The sequence below is a fragment of the Diadema antillarum genome, unplaced genomic scaffold (genome assembly GCF_040938485.1).
Source record: "Diadema antillarum isolate AM-2024a unplaced genomic scaffold, OU_Dant_1.0 seq00001129_RagTag, whole genome shotgun sequence".
In the NCBI taxonomy this organism is placed as follows: Eukaryota; Metazoa; Echinodermata; class Echinoidea; order Diadematoida; family Diadematidae; genus Diadema; species Diadema antillarum.
Window position 1 is genome coordinate 339,466 of NW_027271942.1, and position 18,498 is coordinate 357,963.

The following is an 18,498-nucleotide window of genomic DNA, read 5'->3' on the forward strand; positions in this document are numbered from 1 at the left end:
GCGCACAATACACAGTGGCACAATACATATGTAGAGAGAGGAAAAAAAATCTCGTCCGCATGCGTACTATGCAGCGGTGTAGTTACGTATGTTCTGTGCAGAATGATTTCCAGAAGAACTGCTGGTGTTTTCGCCGGAATAGCTGGGACGCTATTCATTGGCTACTGCATATACTTTGATAGAAAGAGGAGGAGCGATCCATTATTTCGCCAGAAATTAAAAGAGCGTAAGTCATGCCTTGTTAGACTCGCTAAGATTAAATGGCAAGATCGGCTCATTTTGTATGTACATGAATGAGGAGTGTGCGACCGGAGTGCCCGGTCATTCAGAGTCGCAAATGTAACGTTAGTCAGTGATTCCGGTCATTAACGGGTCGTTAATACGTGTCAATATAAAGCCAAGCCCTTCTCAAGTTCTTGCCTGGCAGGCAACATCACATCGGCAGTAAAATTGGTTACTTTTCATTGATTAATGTTCAAAAAAAGAAGTTAACGTTAACGTAGAATCTTAGATCAGTTCGGGAAACCCACTCACAAGGGGGGCCCCTCCTTATAAGTAACCCGTCCCCCTTATAAGTAACCCCGTCCCCCTTATAAGTAACCCCCGGGGCACCCCTTATAAGGAGTCTCCACGCTTTTTTGCAATGCAACGCGAAAATGAAAGGACTGCGGCAATTCGCTTGATTATGTCCATAAAGCTTCACAAGTTTCCTAGTTACGAAATTTGAGCAAAATCGGTTCGAGGCATCATATCTAAAATCATGGATTTAAATGCGATGTCAAACGACCCATGCGAATGCTGAAATGCGAGCGATTACTGGCGTGAGTGTCGCCAGGCGCGGCGGCGTGGCAATGCTTGAGTGCAGACGTGGCGAACTCGCCACGCCGAGTTCGCCACGTCTGCACTCAAGCATTGCCACGCCGCCGCGCCTGGCGACACTCACGCCAGTAATCGCTCGCATTTCAGCATTCGCATGGGTCGTTTGACATCGCATTTAAATCCATGATTTTAGATATGATGCCTCGAACCGATTTTGCTCAAATTTCGTAACTAGGAAACTTGTGAAGCTTTATGGACATAATCAAGCGAATTGCCGCAGTCCTTTCATTTTCGCGTTGCATTGCAAAAAAGCGTGGAGACTCCTTATAAGGGGTGCCCCGGGGGTTACTTATAAGGGGGACGGGGTTACTTATAAGGGGGACGGGTTACTTATAAGGAGGGGCCCCCCTTGTGAGTGGGTTTCCCGAACTGAGATGAATTTTAAAGATAATCATAACTAAAAAGTTTTGGTACCTCAAAAGTCAGTCCAGGAAACCCGCTCATGAGGACCGCTCCCGCGTACGAGGACTGTCCCTCCTCATGAGGACCTCCCCCCCGCCTCATGAGGCCCCCCATTCACTTCTTATTCATCTCACATCTGACGTATAAATTGTCGCAACTTGGCACGGTGATTTTTTGTTACACACACATGTCCACTATCCATGATGAAAAGAAGAAAAAATCCTGTCTGGTTTTTTTTTCAAAAATCGAGTTTTAATCAACCGATGCAGAGCGCCCATCAAAACACGGGCGCCAGCGCGTTCGCACAATGCAAGACTGCCGCACCTAGCGGCCTGATCCCACTAAATATTTCCGATGCTTTTTTCTGCGGCTCTCACCTCTCCGCGCACGAATCAGCCTCGTGAAGCTGAAGTCTGACATCTTTTTACACAAATTCGTAATGAGAAAGATTAAATCAGTACTAACCTGATCTTGTCCATATATTCCAAATTACTATTCCACACTGATAGAGTAGGTGGGTGGATGACATACTCCAGTTAGTTAGCAAAATAATCACTTTGTAGGTATGACGAGTTCACTTTCTTCGTCAATTCCGCCCACGATTCCGCCGCCCGCTTACCGTTTGGGCGCTTTTTCTGGAATCATCCCGCGACGCGACGTACGTCGCAGCACATCACGCATCCAGCACATACCAGACTGGTATGTGCTGGGGGGCCTCATGAGGCGTTCCCCGGGGGGCCTCATGAGGCGGGGGGGGGGGGGGGGGGGGAGGTCCTCATGAGGAGGGACAGTCCTCGTACGCGGGAGCGGTCCTCATGAGCGGGTTTCCCGGACTGAAGTAGACAAAACTAAAACTAAAAGTTTCCCTGAATTTCCTTGTCTTAGAGTAAAATATCCCGTTTGCGGCAGTTTAAGCATTGTTAAGGCTAATGGTTTTTCCAACTTATTTGCAAATTATTTTCAACCATTTCATATATCATAAACAAGATTATTCATTTACGCAATTGTTTTCGTGACCATTGACCAACGCAGTTTTCATGATTTACCAGGGCAAAACCCGGCACAATTTTCGCCGATAAGGGCGATATGCGACGTAGTATTTCTGCTTGCGGCACGATGTGCAATCCCTATGCAATACGCGTGTGCTCCGCGATCTTTAGCTGAAACGCCTTCACATGTCTCGCGAACATTGCGTAAGCGCCAATTCCCATTGCGAAAGCACGTGAAAATAGCGTGCGCACATGCATTGGCCGCAAACAAGATCGCAATTCTGGCGGTGTTGTTGATGTCTTTCTCGTGTTTTTCCCATTTTTTTCGATGGTAACATCCACTTTCCGAAAAAAATGGCGGTCCACATCGGCTCGCGAAAGTTCTATTTTACGTGAGGATGTGTTTTCAAAATCCATGAACATCGAGAAAACGACAAAAAATCCAGTTTCTTGGACCATTGTTTCTTAACTGTTATGTTAAGAAGTACCGAAAATTTCATTTTGGATGCGATATGTTGTCATTTCGGTGAGAAAATTTCACTTTCGTCAGAGATTGTGCCCATTTTATCGGTTGGTTTTTGTTGATTGCTAGTGTGTTAGTATATGTGTAGTGTGCATGTAACAGTGCAGTGCTGTGTTTAGCGGTATATTACCGTGTATGTTGTATAATGTACCTGCCGCGAACGGCTGCACGGCCGCTTACTGAAGCAGTTACTCTACTCTTACTTAGTTTGTGTTTCAGGTTAAAGCACGTTGTCTGTGAGACTTACTCGCCCCAAAGTGCTCTCATTGCCCTCTCATGTCTTAGTAATCATGCAATAACATGGTTTCGTACCAGAGCCGCCGCCGTACGGCGGCGAGGTACCCTTAGTATTGTACGAAACCACTGACTACGACCAGGGCAGCAGCGTGCAGCCCCATCATGCCCATACGCAAAGCTAACTGCGACCAGCAGCCCCATACACATAGCGTAATGGGGCTTCGCATTGGGAATGTAGCATTCAGGATCATGACAGATTTAGTATCACGGGTAAATGTCAACTTAAAATCTAAAAATTTCTTCAATTTGAAGACTTACCAATTAAGTTGAAGTATTGAAAACAGGCTTCGGACAACGTTTGGTTCTGCCAGTACAGTGGAAACTTGATATAACGAGATGGTCGGGACCGATTCATTTTCCTCGTTATAGCCGATATCTCGTTATATCAGTAGGCATAAAAGAAGGCATAAAATAATGACATTAATTTGCACATGTGGGACTACCCATCATATTTCAATCAATACTGAAAACTTGATATTGTGTGTGAGGGCCGGAATTACTCACCTTTATGGGATGGGTAAGAAGATGTTTTTGCCAAGGAAATCCAATATCAAGAATGTGTTTCTTATTAATTGTAGATGTTTGAATTTGTAAATTTATATAGCTTGCGATTGTATCAAGATCGTCTGTGGATTGGTATGTGCATGGTTATCGTATGGGTGTGTGTTGTGTGGAAAGCTTGAATATGATCTGCACAATGCTGTGTGTGTATGTGACACATTCTGTATGTACATTATGACTGCGTGTGTGTGAAGACGGGGAATTCCCTAAGTAGAAGGCCAATCACAGCATCAGATTGCCTCACACCTGCCAAACATCATGATGATGTCATGTATACATATGGCCGTCCCACCACATTTTCTGCATGTATCAGTGTGCGTGCACACACACACTTCACACCTACAACATGCAGTGCTAGCTTGAGTGCATTGAAGAAAATGATTATGTGTATACAAGACAGTTTTTGGCGCATCAAGCTTTACAATCTCGGAAGATGATAGCACAGGCGAAGTAAAGCTTTACCGAAGGCATCTTGCTTTACCTCGCTATAGCAGGGTTGATTTACTATGTTTTTCTTTGTTTGGAAGTCACAAAATTTATCTCGTTATAGCAGTTATTTCGTTATAGCCGATCTCGCTATAAGAGTAGCATTTTACATAGACTTGTGTGGAAGGAAATTTGGGACCGAGAAAATGTCCTCGTTATAACCGATATCTCGTTATAGCAGTGTTCGTTATACCGAGTTTCCCCTGTAGTCCCTTTCTGTTCGAATTGATGACTGAATGTGACTCGGTCGAGAGGACCTTGGGAGAGCTACATACACTGAATACTACGGCCAGCGCATGCGCACACAAACATCTTATCCGTTCATGGATTAGAAATTTGTGTGCATGTGATGTGTTCACGATCGCATGCACAGAATTTTGACCTTTGACTTCTTTGACCTTTGACCTTGATTTTTTACCTATATTGTACATTGGCTACAAAATGCTACTCCTTCACCATTTCTAACCCAATTTCAATTCCGTTTGCTTTATGTGATGGCACTAGGTGAGGGCTTCAAAACTTCTACACATAATTTTGACCTTTGACTTCTTTGACCTTTGACCTTGATTTTTGACCTGTGTTGTACATTGGCTACAAAATGCTACTTCCGGCGGGGACATATATTACGCACTGCGTGATTTCTACTTTTCCGTGTTATTTTATAACATCGCATTTCAAGATGCTTTTTATTTCATAAATGCAGGAAGGAGAAAAGCAAAGTCTCATTCAAACCAATCGGCTGGTGGAGCAAGTGTCGGGGGACAAGCAATTGAGGTTTGTCAGCCAACATTTCATGGTATTTTATTAAAGTAATTAAGTCTTGATTGCAAGTAGGAAAAAAAAATAATGGAATGAGACATTTCAAAGTATTATAAACCTTCATGTTCATATTGAAAAAAAAAGGGTTTAACTGATATGAGTATGTCATTTGGGAAAAGGATTTTCCGGAAGGGTGGTTTGAATGGAAATAAAATTATTTTACTGCTAATATCCCTACACAATAATCATTCTGTTGAAATATAAGGGTAGAATGAACTGCCAATGAAAGTGTGTTGTGTTTCAGTCAGAATGCTCATTATGACTTACAACTGAAACCTTTATGTATGACCAGTAAAGATGATTCATTGAAATTTTTGACTGATATGCCTGGTAATCTTGATACCTGGCAATGCTTTGAAAAAATGGCTTGCATTTGACAGAGTTTAAAGCCAAAACATAGTTCTGGTACGCCTGCAAAAGTTGTCAAATTTTGCTCCCAAATGTGAACGTATGCCTAGGAAATGTGCGGAATAACGCTGTAATAACAAGATATTCGATGGGTAACGACGAAAATGCGAAATATTAACCAAAAAGGTTCAGTCTCAGAACTTACCCGAACGGGGTCAGGCTAAACTCGGACTCGGGGATAACTCGGCCTCGCTTTGACAGCGGGCTGAGCTGTATTGGTTGTCCCTCTGGATTGTACAGTGTTGTACTATGGGAGCGGCCTGTATAAACTAGTGCTTCGTGTTCTGGCTACTCGCAGTAATGGTCCGAGTTGTTACAAGGCGCGCATCAAAAAACTCTTTGGCGCGCATGCAAAATTATTGTGCGCCTATCAAGCACCTCTAAAAACAATCAAAGACGCTTGATAAACAACAACGAAAACTTCAAAGACAGCGCGTCTCAGCAATGAGGTGATGTGCGTATAGGCTTGAGGACCGCGTGCTGTCCATTTGTTCTGTACAGGATTAGCACGCCCTTTCTGGTCTGTTCAGTTAGGCCTCGTTTGGTATTATACAATAGAATATGGCGATCACGAACTGCGACGCTCCGTGTAAATTGTCTGAAATAGGGTCGAGTTTTTCCTGAGACCGAGTTAGTCTGGATCCTTCTGGAATAAAAGTCGGTTTTCTGACTTTTATTATTTTTCTCAAAATACTCCAAAATGACTCATCATTCCGGCAAATTGCGTCAGCCAGGTAAGTTTCTTTGTAGACTCTTTCGATATATATTGCAAGCAGATATGAAATGGTGCCAGACGGGTTCTCAAGCCCTTACCAGAACTATGTTATCACTTTGACCTGACCTTTTTTTTTTCTTTTCGTGATTGTGTAATGTTATTTTTTTTTCTTGATTTCCTGTAGCTGCCTAACTTGCAAGATGCAGAAGCAGTCCAGAAGTTTTTCCTGCGACAAGTTCAGATGGGAGAGGAACTTCTTGCCCAAGGTTGGTGCATGAAAGATGAATATGTGCAAAGATCCATCCAAACTAAATCTTCTGTCACATACTTGTAGTTTTTGGTGGTATATTTGTTGATATGCTTTTGCTTGGGTCTAAACTACATGTTAGTTGTGATGTTTGGTGCAGAAGAGTCAATTTCAAACATAACAGATTTACTCTAATTAGTATCTTCCATGTAAGTGCATGGTATGTTTCACTTCACAAAGATTAGAAGGAGTTTATTGTAGGGCTTGCTGCATGCGTGGGAGTGGAGAAATGTGCTAATCTGTTAATATTGTAAACAATGATTCAGTGTTCATTATTGAAAAAAAAAACTGTGTGTAATGATGCACTCATTGCTATTTGATCAATCAAAACAGAAACATTACAAAAAATTGCTTTCACACAGCCATGAGATTGCAGTATTTCTACAACTAGATTGCGGACAGCTAACATAATTCCTGTCAGTGGCTGTATGTGAGTTTGGCTGTTGAACTGACAATTACTCCACGCCAAAAGACATAGTTGAAAATTGATATATCACTAACATTAGATTTTTGCAGTAGACAAGGCAGAAACGGCCGGAGAATTTGATGTAGTACAAAACTCTCTTGATTAATTCAACTCCATGGCCTTTCTCTTTGCCCCCTTGTTCTTTCTCTTCTCTGTTTCTGTCTGTTTGTCTGTCTGTCTGTCTGTCCCTTTCATTTTCCTCATGCACCATTGGTTGTACATTGTCCTTTCATTGCAGGTGACTTTGAGAATGGTGTGGAACACCTAAGTTATGCTGTGGCTGTGTGTGGCCAACCCCAGCAGTTGTTGCAGGTCCTCCACCAGACCCTGCCCTCTGCAGTCTTCCAGTTGCTGGTACAGAAGCTGCCGGAAACCAGCAAGGTATGACAGCGTTGCCTCCTCCTTTTCTGTAACATAAAGGGATCGTATAGCTTTGGTTGAGACCTACCTTCAGGTTTCTAACATTTTTTGGTGAGATAATGAGAAATCTCTTATGGAGATATGAAAGAGCATGTCATTCCAAGAGGGATTCAACATTCATTTGATGAAAATTGGTTTTGAAATGGCTGAGATATTCAAAACAGAGCAACCCTTTGTTTTACTTTGTTTTTGGATGTCTTGGCCATTCCAGTACGGATTTTCTTCAAATGAACTTCGAATTCCCTCTTAGAATGGTATGCTCTGTATTATTTCATAAGTGGTTTCTTAGTAACTTGAAAGAAAAAAAAATATATAAAAGGCAAAAGCCCAATCCTGATCTCTACCAACAGTATTTAACATGTGCATAAACTTAAATAGATGAGTACCAAAATATAAGTTTCTATGATCTTAATGTTATCTTTTTATGAATTTTACCTCCGTGGTGAGATGAAATATAAATCTAGATTGATGATGCTGTTCCTAATTCTGTTTTGTCCGTTCAGTTATCTGTATAAAGGAACATGTAAAAGACTTGGCATTTAAGTTTAGCCTGTCAAATTTATGACTTTGATCATTTAAAAGAAAAGGCATAATTCTTCCCAAGCCAGGTAGATGAATCGTAAGAGTGTTGCATATTTAAAATGCTGTGATATGTATTTGTCGTCATTTTCTGTGTATTTTTTACCATTGGATTGCAGAAAGTCAATGGCATGGTGGCTGGAAAGAGTGGTGGAGCAACAATACAAGAAGTTGATGACCTGGAATAGAGCCTTTGATGCATATGGACCAAAAATGGGGAATCAATTATTTTCAAAACAGCAAAAGACTTTGACATCAGCAGTGTTTGGGTGTTGCCACAGTGGAGGAGGCTGCCTCAGACATCCCAAATCCTGTGTGAGGGTGACAATCTTGATTGTGATCCCAGCTTCAATTGATTGGGTTGGGATATTGAAATTGAATCATCTCGTGGATGCAGTGCTGTTATGAGAGTGGTTGTGAGTCAAGGAAGAATTTTTTATCCTGTGGCACTTCTTCAGATTGCATTTTGCCAATCAGAAATTTAGCAGAGGATGGTGATATGGGTTTGCTATTGTGTATTTCGTAGAACCCCTGAGCTTCATGTACCCCATGACCTATCCTTTTAAAACGGTCTTTGATCAATTAAACTCAAATTACAGACTACACACACACACATGCATGCAGCACACACACACACAGACACAGGTGTCACAGACACACGCCATTGAAGACTACAAAATGTTAGATACAAAGATATTGCTCATAGTTTAATTCTTTGTGATATGCCGAAATGTGTATAAAGTTAAAAATGTAAATGTACTATAACTATGGTAAGTGTATTGACTTTCCAGATGCTACAATAGAAAACTTTTGAGTGAGAGAAAATTTTCAAATGATATATTGGGGTATCATTCATGCAATTTCTTTGCACTAAATGCATTTAAAAAAAAAAGTGCAAATAAATCTTCATATTGAAACAGAAATACAGTTGCCGTGTTCAATTACGAGAGTGCAGTAAAGCAAAGTTCATGTATGAAGTGAGTATTGTGCAAGATGGAACATATTGTACAGTTCTGAACTGCAGCATGGGTTTATTTACACATCCTGCAAGTATCTGCTTGAGATTATTTTGTAAAGTTGCTAGAGTTGCAGTTCAAGTGAATTTTGCAGTGTCACCCTTCACCATTTTTATATGACTGTTTAATCATGCACTCTTCTTTTTTTCCCTGTTTTAAAAGGACTATGTAGTTGTAATGAAATGACTCCTCTCACTGCAGAAGGTGTAATACAGGGAAAACTCTGTGATGAGGGCGATGATACTGCCTACTCAAATAGGCTATGCAACATTACATACTTCAGAAAAGTGTTGGATTCACATTTGCACTCTCTCCAACGTCTGCTTGTGTAGGTGCCAAAGAGGGATGACATGAGAGCAACAAAATTTGCCTGAATTCAATGAAAAGTATCTTCATCACCTGGAATCTAAATTTTTCGAACGTTACTGCTGCACTGCTGCTTGCAACTGTTGACAGAGTTGATTAATTTCCCTTATGTGCTGAGTAGCAGCAGTGCATGTTGAAAGGGTTTTCTTGAAAAACTGTCTTGAACAGACTTTTTGAATGTGTCCGCTGGTCCTTCGGCGAAATTGCATGGCATATAGAGCAATGTAGTAAGTCCATGTCTCTGCAGAGAGTAATTACTTTGTAGAAGAGGTACTGGTGCGCCATGAGTGTGAATACCTGTGGCCAAATACATTTCTCTAATTATTGGTATGCATGAAACACGTGCTTTGAATGTAATTTAACATCATTTCTCAGTATGAGCAAATAATATTCCCACTGAACAAGATGGAAAGAGAATAGGGACAGTGCGCACTCTCCTGTATTGGCCAAAGCTATCTCACCACATATGCCTTCTTAATAACGTGGCTCCCCTCCTACCTTGAGGGCGTGTTTCGTGGTGCATATGGAAAAGAGATGCCATTTCATTCATTGTACAGGGGAAACTCGGTATAACGAACACTGCTATAACGAGATATCGGTTATAACGAGGAAATTTTCCCGGTCCCAAATTTCCTTCCACACAAGTCTATGTAAAATGCTACTCTTATAGCGAGATCGGCTATAACGAAATAACTGCTATAACGAGATAAATTTTGTGACTTCCAAACAAAGAAAAACATAGTCAATCAAACCTGCTATAGCGAGGTAAAGCAAAATGCCTTCGGTAAAGCTTTACTTCGCCTGTGCTATCATCTTCCGAGATTGTAAAGCTTGATGCGCCAAAAACTGTCTTGTACACACAACATAATCATTTTCTTCAGAGCACTCCAGCTAGCACTGCATGTTGTACGTGTAAGTGTGTATGTGCGCGCACACTGATATGCAAAAAAATGTGGTGGGACGGCCATATGTATACATGACATCATCATGACGTTTAGCAGGTGTGAGGCAATCTGATGCTGTGATTGGCCTTCTACGTAGGGAATTCCCCATCTTCACACACACGCAGTCATAACGTACACACAGAATGTGTCACATACACACACAGCATTGTGGAGACCATATTCAAGCTTTCCACACAACACACACCCATACGATAACCACATACCAATCCACAGACGATCTTGATACAATCGCAAGCTATATAAATTTACAAATTCAAACATCAGCAATTAATAAGAAACACATTCTTGATATCGGATTTCCTTGGCGAAAAACATCTTCTTACCCATAATGGTGAGTAATTCCCTCACACACAATATCAAGTTATCGGTATTGATTGAAATACATTGTATGATGGGTAGTCCCACATGTGCAAATTAATGTCTTTATGTTATGCCTTCTTTTATGCCTACTGATATAACGAGATATCGGCTATAACGAGGAAAATGACGCGGTCCCGACCATCTCGTTATATCGAGTTTCCACTGTATAGTGTTAAAGGACTGTTTTGCTTATAGATGCATGTATAATACTGCCCTCCTTGGCTAAGTTTTGATGTACAAATGCATCAAGAAGGATTGGCATAACTAATTGGATTTGATTTGTAACATTGTGAGACCTATTGTGTCAGGATTGATGCTCATAACAGTGTTGGTGGGTGAAACAGGTTCATATTTTTTTTTTTTTTTGTGAATGCACACATCATTGTCAGACATATTGGAAGCTGCATTTGGCAGCCATAGCAAGCAATACAATGTACATAGCGATATTGACAGCGTGTATGTATGTGTAATCATAACCTTGTCCTGAAGTCTGTCGACCTGTTACCATGGGAACACAAGGTGTATTGTGGATGAGTCGGCATCATGCCCCACATGAATCCTGGCTTAGTTGTGGGGACGGTACTATGTGAAGAAGGTACATGTTATTTATTCGTTTTTGTGTCATGTTGATGCATCTAGTAATGAATGTATTGTACCAAGTGATTTATGGTCTTGTATATTTTTGTAGGAAAGGACAGAAGAATGCCCTTTTTTACCCTAAAGTACATTTTACTTTTACATGTTGATGGCATGAATACAATGGATTTAACAAGACAATAAGTGTCAGATATGTTTCATTTCTTTGTAATGTGTACCGTCAAGTAATGAATGCATGTAGATTTTGCAGTGACTACTAAATTTCTGTTTGTCTCTGTGTTTGTATGTGTGTTATTATAACAGCTTCAATTGGGGATATTGTAGTATTTTACTCTGGGCACATGATTGCTTGTCTAAACAAATGAAAAAGCATCCTCTTAAGGCCCTAGGATAGTTAAGGTTATGTAATGTTCCTGTCCATTCTGCATATTTCATACCTGCATGTATGCAAATATTGCTTCAGACTATTCAAATGGGGAAATTTGAAAATGTTTAAATGTATTCTCGATTGTGTGTGCACATATGCGCTACATGAAGCCTAATTTTTTTTTTAACTTACCAAACTGAATTTGAATATTATTTGTGATGATTTTCAACCCAATTAGTCAATTTATCAGTATAAAGATAGATTTTTTTTTTTCCAGAAACAAATAATAATGTATACCGGTAATGGAGTATGCCTGGTTACCCTCAGCATTTACAATAGCCCCAGTTGAAGCATCTTATGAGAATGTGTGTGTTAGTGTATGTGTGTGTGTGTGTTGTACCTACGTGGGGAAGGAGGGTGTATTAGGGAAAACGTTGATTCATGCATTACTGATGCCTTGTAATGGTCATGTGACACCAGATAACACACAATACCAAGGTACCCTGGATGTGTACTATTCATCATTTTCTGTTGCTATGTAATTAATTGAAAGCCTGTTTTAAAATATCCTGTGATGTGCATCAATATGATATTGTAGAGAGCTATTAGATTCCAATTTTCCAACAAACAAAAAGTGCTTGGTGTGGAAACAAATGTACTGACAACGCAGCTATCGTTGGCTTGTGTATATTCCTGAAATATGACCAACAAAAAAGTAGGCAATTTTACACAGTACACTAGAAAGTAATTCATTGACAAAATCTCTGAAAATGAATACATCTTTAACCAGACATTTATCTCTCATCGTCCGTTGAGAATGAGAAGGGCGTTAAGTTGTCTCAAACATTATGGGTTTAGTGGCAACTTAACACCCTTATCATTCTCAACTGACGAAATTATGTACACTGAAAGTCAATGTAATGTCATAAGTAGCACTCTGTCCCATTTCAAATTACATGTGTAAAGGTTGGTATTTGTAGCTTCTAGTGCTTGTTGTCTTAACATGGACTGCCACACTTACGAAGACTTGATACTAACTCGCCACACCGAGAACTGCGAGAAACGGGTGAACGCGAGACCGAGTGGCGCAGCCACGAGGCCTTTTGAAACCTGGATTTTTTTCCCTATCGCCTCCAGACGAAGGCGAATATGAATTATTCATATATTCATGAGTCAGAGCACAATTGGTTTGCTAATGAGGACATGTCAACGCTGCGCTGGCATTGCAGGCAGCTACGGATGAGCGAGCCGCCGACATGCATACTTATGCGTATTCATTAGATGCAACGGCGTGGTGAGCAATGCGGTCGCTGATTGGCCGCTACCCTATAGGGTAGTAGAATCAGCGAGAAACAAGGCTCAAGATAAGAAATTCACGTTAGGTTTCAAAAGGCCTCGCGGCTGCGCCGCTCGGTCTCGCATTTACGCGTTTTTTCGCAGTAAGTCTCTTTCACAGCCACGAGGCCTTGCCAAAAGGCTAAGTGCAGCCATGATTTCTGTTTGGAGAAAACCAAAAAATAATCAATGGTGTGTATCTGTAGGCCCTTTGGAATTTATCAACTGATACATTATACATGTACGATGTAAATTCTGTTTGCAACTATCTTCTGTATGTGCATTCAAAATGTGCAATCAAAATTAATTTCTGTAAATTTTTATTGTTTGCTTAATTGTTTTTGCCAAAATTTGTTGCAGACATTTTTTCACGCTTACTACATTAGAATTGATTCGTTTCAATGATCAAAAGTTGAAATAATCTAATGTATATAACACAATTTGCAGTAGATTTGCACAAATATTACAAATTTGAGCTGTTTTGGGCTGACATACATGTACAAAATATTACATAACTTCAAAATGGTGTACCAGGACATCGCAAATTTGGTCTCACAATATGCGGGAGACTTTAAAGAAAAAAGTCATGAAATGTCGCGGCAAAATCTTTGCGCGTTGCAGAATCATCATATGAAATGTTGGGGGGGGGGGTCAATTTGACCCCCCTCCCCCGTTAAGATAGGGTTAGAAAAGCAAGTACTAGGCCTATATATCTATTTAAATTAATGAATTCTTGCATTGATTTATTTTTATTGCAACTGATTGATGAATTGCCCTTCATTGACATAAATAAGCACCAATTATTCAGTGTTTCAGTAGTAGCCATGATAAAAATCATGGGCATACGGCATACTCACTTGGGTTGGACTCGAACCAACGATCTCCTGATTACTAGACATCAATGAAGGTAAATTTGTCTATCAGATGCAATAAAAACAACTCAACATAAGAATTCATTAATTTGAATACTTTCCACTCATAGCAGTTATTAAAAATTGTCTCTGTGATTTATAATCTTCTCTTAAATACAAATACCTTGCACCACACATACAGTACATACACACACGCACGCACACACACACACACACACACACACACACACACACACATGTATTATCAGAATTTGTACACGACAAATGCACGAATAAAAGATATACACACACCAAAACAAATGCACACTTGCACTCAAACATCAAATAACTTGGCTTACTCATACTGCACAGAAAAGGCTACACTTACACAAGCGAAACAAACCCTCTGGTTTACATTTTTTCCTATTTAATGCAAGTTAAATGAAGTTAAACAATACAATTGCTGCATGTGGCCATACATGACGAGTACAGTACATGAGAATAAAGATACTTAAATAAATCTATACCTCTATGGTACATTCGTACATACACTTTCTGGTATCCCATAGCAAAACCCCATAACTAAATTGATGTAGCATTTTAAGACCTGCTTAGAAAAATATAATATGTAAATGATAAGGTTAAAAGTACACAGTATATGGACATCAACAATTTACAGAGTTTTCATTTACACGGGTATTACAAAATGGCAATTGTAAAAGAGATGATACAAGGCTGTCCCACCTCAAATTTTGAATACAAATGAAGTGAAGAGGCTTAGAATGTAGACTAGCCACAGCAAATCTTTTAATTTAATCAATAAGTACAAAACAGCCATTAGAAAATAGCATCTTAAAGTCTGCAGCCAGCCTTCGAAGTGTGTTAAAATTGGGATGGGTGTAGTAGCCACTCAGAATGTACCTCGCTCTAGGCCCTCCACTATCGAGAATTCATAAATATATTTGAATACAGTAAGGTATTTCATCATCATCTTTCTATTGACATAGAAAACACTGCTTGCAATTCTGGTCCCTTGCAAGGCAAAAACACGGGATAGTTCATCCTCTGGGCTACCAGTATTTCATTTCAATGTTGTCAACTGCATTGAAAAGTTAATAGAGAGAATAAATAAGGACAGTACACTCCGTTAAATGCTGTACACACACCATATCAACTGAATAATGACGCCATATGGCAAAAATAGATCCCATGTCTGGGGCGGGGCAAGCTATGAAGATAGAAGATGTTAGAATTTATAACATGAATGAATAGTGATGATTGTGACAGTACCGTAGATCACACGTGTGTCAAGTTTTTGTGAAATGAAAGTGATTGAAAATTTCCATCATGGGCAGTGTCTCATTGACAAATCTTATAATATGCATTTCACACATTGACAGTATGGTATCTAATAGGTAAATTGACATACATTGTACCTGGTACAAATTCTTTCCAGTATGTGCACACTGCAATGCAATCAAGAGCACATGGGAATATTAACAATGCCTGCAGGCCACGGATGTTACTCTTTTGTTAATATAGTATACATTCTTCCCTGGAAATACATGTTTTAAAAGAGGTATCGAAGTCTGCAACGGTGGATTCATTTGGTCAAACAACTTCATGTTGTGCCTTAAAATGTGACTGACCATTTCACTTACATTTACAGGAAATACGTTCCTGCCTATTAAACACGATCACAAGATTGAATAGTGACATTATTTCATTTCACGAACATAGTGCCATCCCAGTTATCTTGATGACTTATAGGTAATTCAATACTTTCCTACATGAAATCATAATTGAACAGTCTATTTGACAGAGCCCACGTGCTGTGCAGTCCTTTTGAAGACAGACATGATGACGAACAAACATTAAAACTGAGTGCAGTGCTTGACAGAGACCACTGAAAAGTACACAACCTTTGCACAGTACGTAGCATTAGACATGAATGATGAGCACTGTCAAAATCAAATTCAAAGTAATGATGCAGAAATGATGAACATGACAGTAACATTAATACTACAAATACTGAAAAGAATGGTATGTAATCTTTCAAATAATGGTAATAAAATAATAAATATAATAATGACATCAACATAAAAGATAAAGATAATAATCATAATAACAATAACAATAATGATCATATTCATATTCATAATTTCAATGACAATAATGCAATGTAATAATAGAGAAATGGCTCGATCACAACATTTGAAAGTTGAAACGCACAGACACACCTTTCACAATATCTAGTGGTTGACCGATTTTCTATTACCTGTGAAAGGTACACAGAGCATGGTTACTCAAAACAGACCAAGACGGGACAAGACCCACAACAAAGACGTACGGAGCAAACCATTTGATGGCCTGTAAGGAGTTGACACTTACGATACACTAGCTACGCAAATGTAGATTTAAAGGGAAGCACAGATCATTCACTGTTCAACCTCAATGATAAAATATGCTACTCATCTGTTTAATTTGTATTTTTCACTCTCACTTCACAAACTTCCAAATCCATCCCTTCGAGTCCAGGAACAGACAACTTTTCGCCTCTGATGTGTTACAGAAACAAAGACCATCCATGTACAGATATGAAATCTATCAGACAGATACACACATTTATTATAAGAACACAGGACACCACCACGAGTTAATGACATTATCACTGATATGTTACTGGCAGAAAAATCTTTGGTTACGATCACAAGACTCTTTCATATGTATGCCTTAGTTCCAAGCCAGTACTACAAACATTATATAAATGCATTATGTATCACAAATACATCCAGCCATTTACTCTTCAAATATTTGACCAGGTTTGTGAGAAGCGCATTTCAGTGAATAGCCTTTTACTTACTGGAAAAGCTGTTATTTTCATGAGGGTTTAATTGTCATGAATTTTGTGAATCACGGTTGGACCGCGAATTCATGTAACAACAGGCAAAAATATCCCCAACAGACAGGCATTAGTGCACTTGTGATAGCTGTTAAGTCGAAATCCCGAAAACAACATCTCCCGAACAAAAATAACAGCTTTTACAGTAACTGTTCACATCTGCTGTCATTTTCACTATTTCATTAAGTATGATCCAAGTGATATATCATCCCTTCTCTTGCTCAAAAAAGAAATACAACATGATATAGTACATCAAAAAGTCACCTTCACATGTGCTCTCAGACAATGCTGTCATAACACTTGAAATATGACGTAAAGAAAAGACTTCACAAGTCTGTATATACGTGATCCATTTTATTGCTCCAGCACTGCTAAATGGTTGCATAGCACTGTGTGCATACCAGAGAAACACCTCTAAATATATATCGTAATTTGAAGAAAAAAAAATGGGGAAAAAAAAAATATTTACCTGGACCCTGTTGCACATAGTGTATGACCAGGGAGGTGGGACCTGGTATGACTGATCTCAAACTTAAAAGTCAAAGGTGAATGATTGACCATTATTTTGAGGTTCTTCAGCCAAGAATATCATGATGTTTTACACACTCATAGTACAAAAATTGGATTTCATAAGATTTTTGTACCCAACTAATGGAAAAATTTTGAGGTGATGACATCATCAGCTCACCCATTTGCACACTGTACACCTTGCTACTTTTTAGAGGGTTTAATTTTGGCAAATTTTGTGAATCAGTGTTGGACCGCAAATTTAACAACATGCAAAAATGTCGCCATGCGCTAGGGTAATAGTGCACTTCCAATAACCTCGATGTCAATTCGCGAAATCAACATCTCACGAATATGTCTGTGACCTCCTCATTCGCGAAAACATCTGTATGTGAAAATAACAGCTTAATACAGTATCTACATCACTTGTTTGGGAACTGTATTGCAAAAATTAACAAAACTTCACATTCTTACAAATTCCCAAATTTTTAATCCAATTCTTATCATATTTTCACTGTTGTGGTTATGAAATTTAGTTTCTTTTCAGACCAACTTGCATCTGATCCAGAATTCCCCTTTAATCCACATTAAGATTGGTTGGAGATTGAGTTACTAGTATATTTGATGTAGGAAAGAAATGTCGGCACAATAGGGTCCAAGTATCCCAGTAGCTTGCACTGTCTAAGATGATGAAACATGTTAGATTGACAGTAGCATTCAGTGTGCTGGGCCAGTAGATGAGAAGATAACCCAAACAACTCCTTTTTAGGGGGTTAATTTTTATGCAATTCAGTGCACATTTAAACATGACCACTACAGCATGTGGTATATCATGTTTGAAAGGAGAGGGAAGCATGTGACATAATAGAGAATTGTCATATGTTAGCAGTTAGGATATCACTTGTGACCAGGCATTTACACACATTTAAAATTTCGGGAGGGGGGGGGGGAATCAACTAAAAGAGAGATCTTGTAACAGTATGAGCAAGCCACCTAGATGTTAACATTACTGTAAACGTGGAAATTTTCGCAGTGTTGAAATTTTCGCGCAATCGGAAACTGGTGCGAAAATAAAAGCATACGAATACTCTGGCTTGCCACAGTGGTTGCTGTCTGGATTCCGCAGAATTAAAAACGCTCGAAACTTATTATACCCGGCTGACCACAAAAAATTAGTCGCGCGAAAATATCCACTTTTACAGTATATCACTCATGTACACTTATATCAGACAAATCATTGCAGTGTTGCATTGTTCTTGATATCATTGTGAACAAGTTATGGGCAGTCTGACATTTTGCACTACCTCTTCTCTGACTGAAGACAAAATATCACCAGGTAAACTCAAATTTGAGGGGAAAATCCCTCCAAATCCACTCCAAA

The 18,498-nt window shown here is 39.4% G+C and overlaps 1 protein-coding gene across 1 annotated transcript; it reads left to right on the forward strand.

Moving 5' to 3' along the window:
- Positions 1-66: 66 nt before the first annotated feature.
- LOC139744023 (mitochondrial import receptor subunit TOM20 homolog) lies at positions 67-8,656 on the forward strand. The gene is made up of 5 exons (XM_071654487.1): positions 67-226; positions 4,841-4,911; positions 6,264-6,345; positions 7,091-7,233; positions 7,971-8,656. The coding sequence occupies exons 1-5, from the start codon at positions 103-105 to the stop codon at positions 8,037-8,039; spliced, it is 489 nt and encodes a 162-aa protein (XP_071510588.1). The 5' UTR covers positions 67-102; the 3' UTR covers positions 8,040-8,656.
- Positions 8,657-18,498: the final 9,842 nt, after the last annotated feature.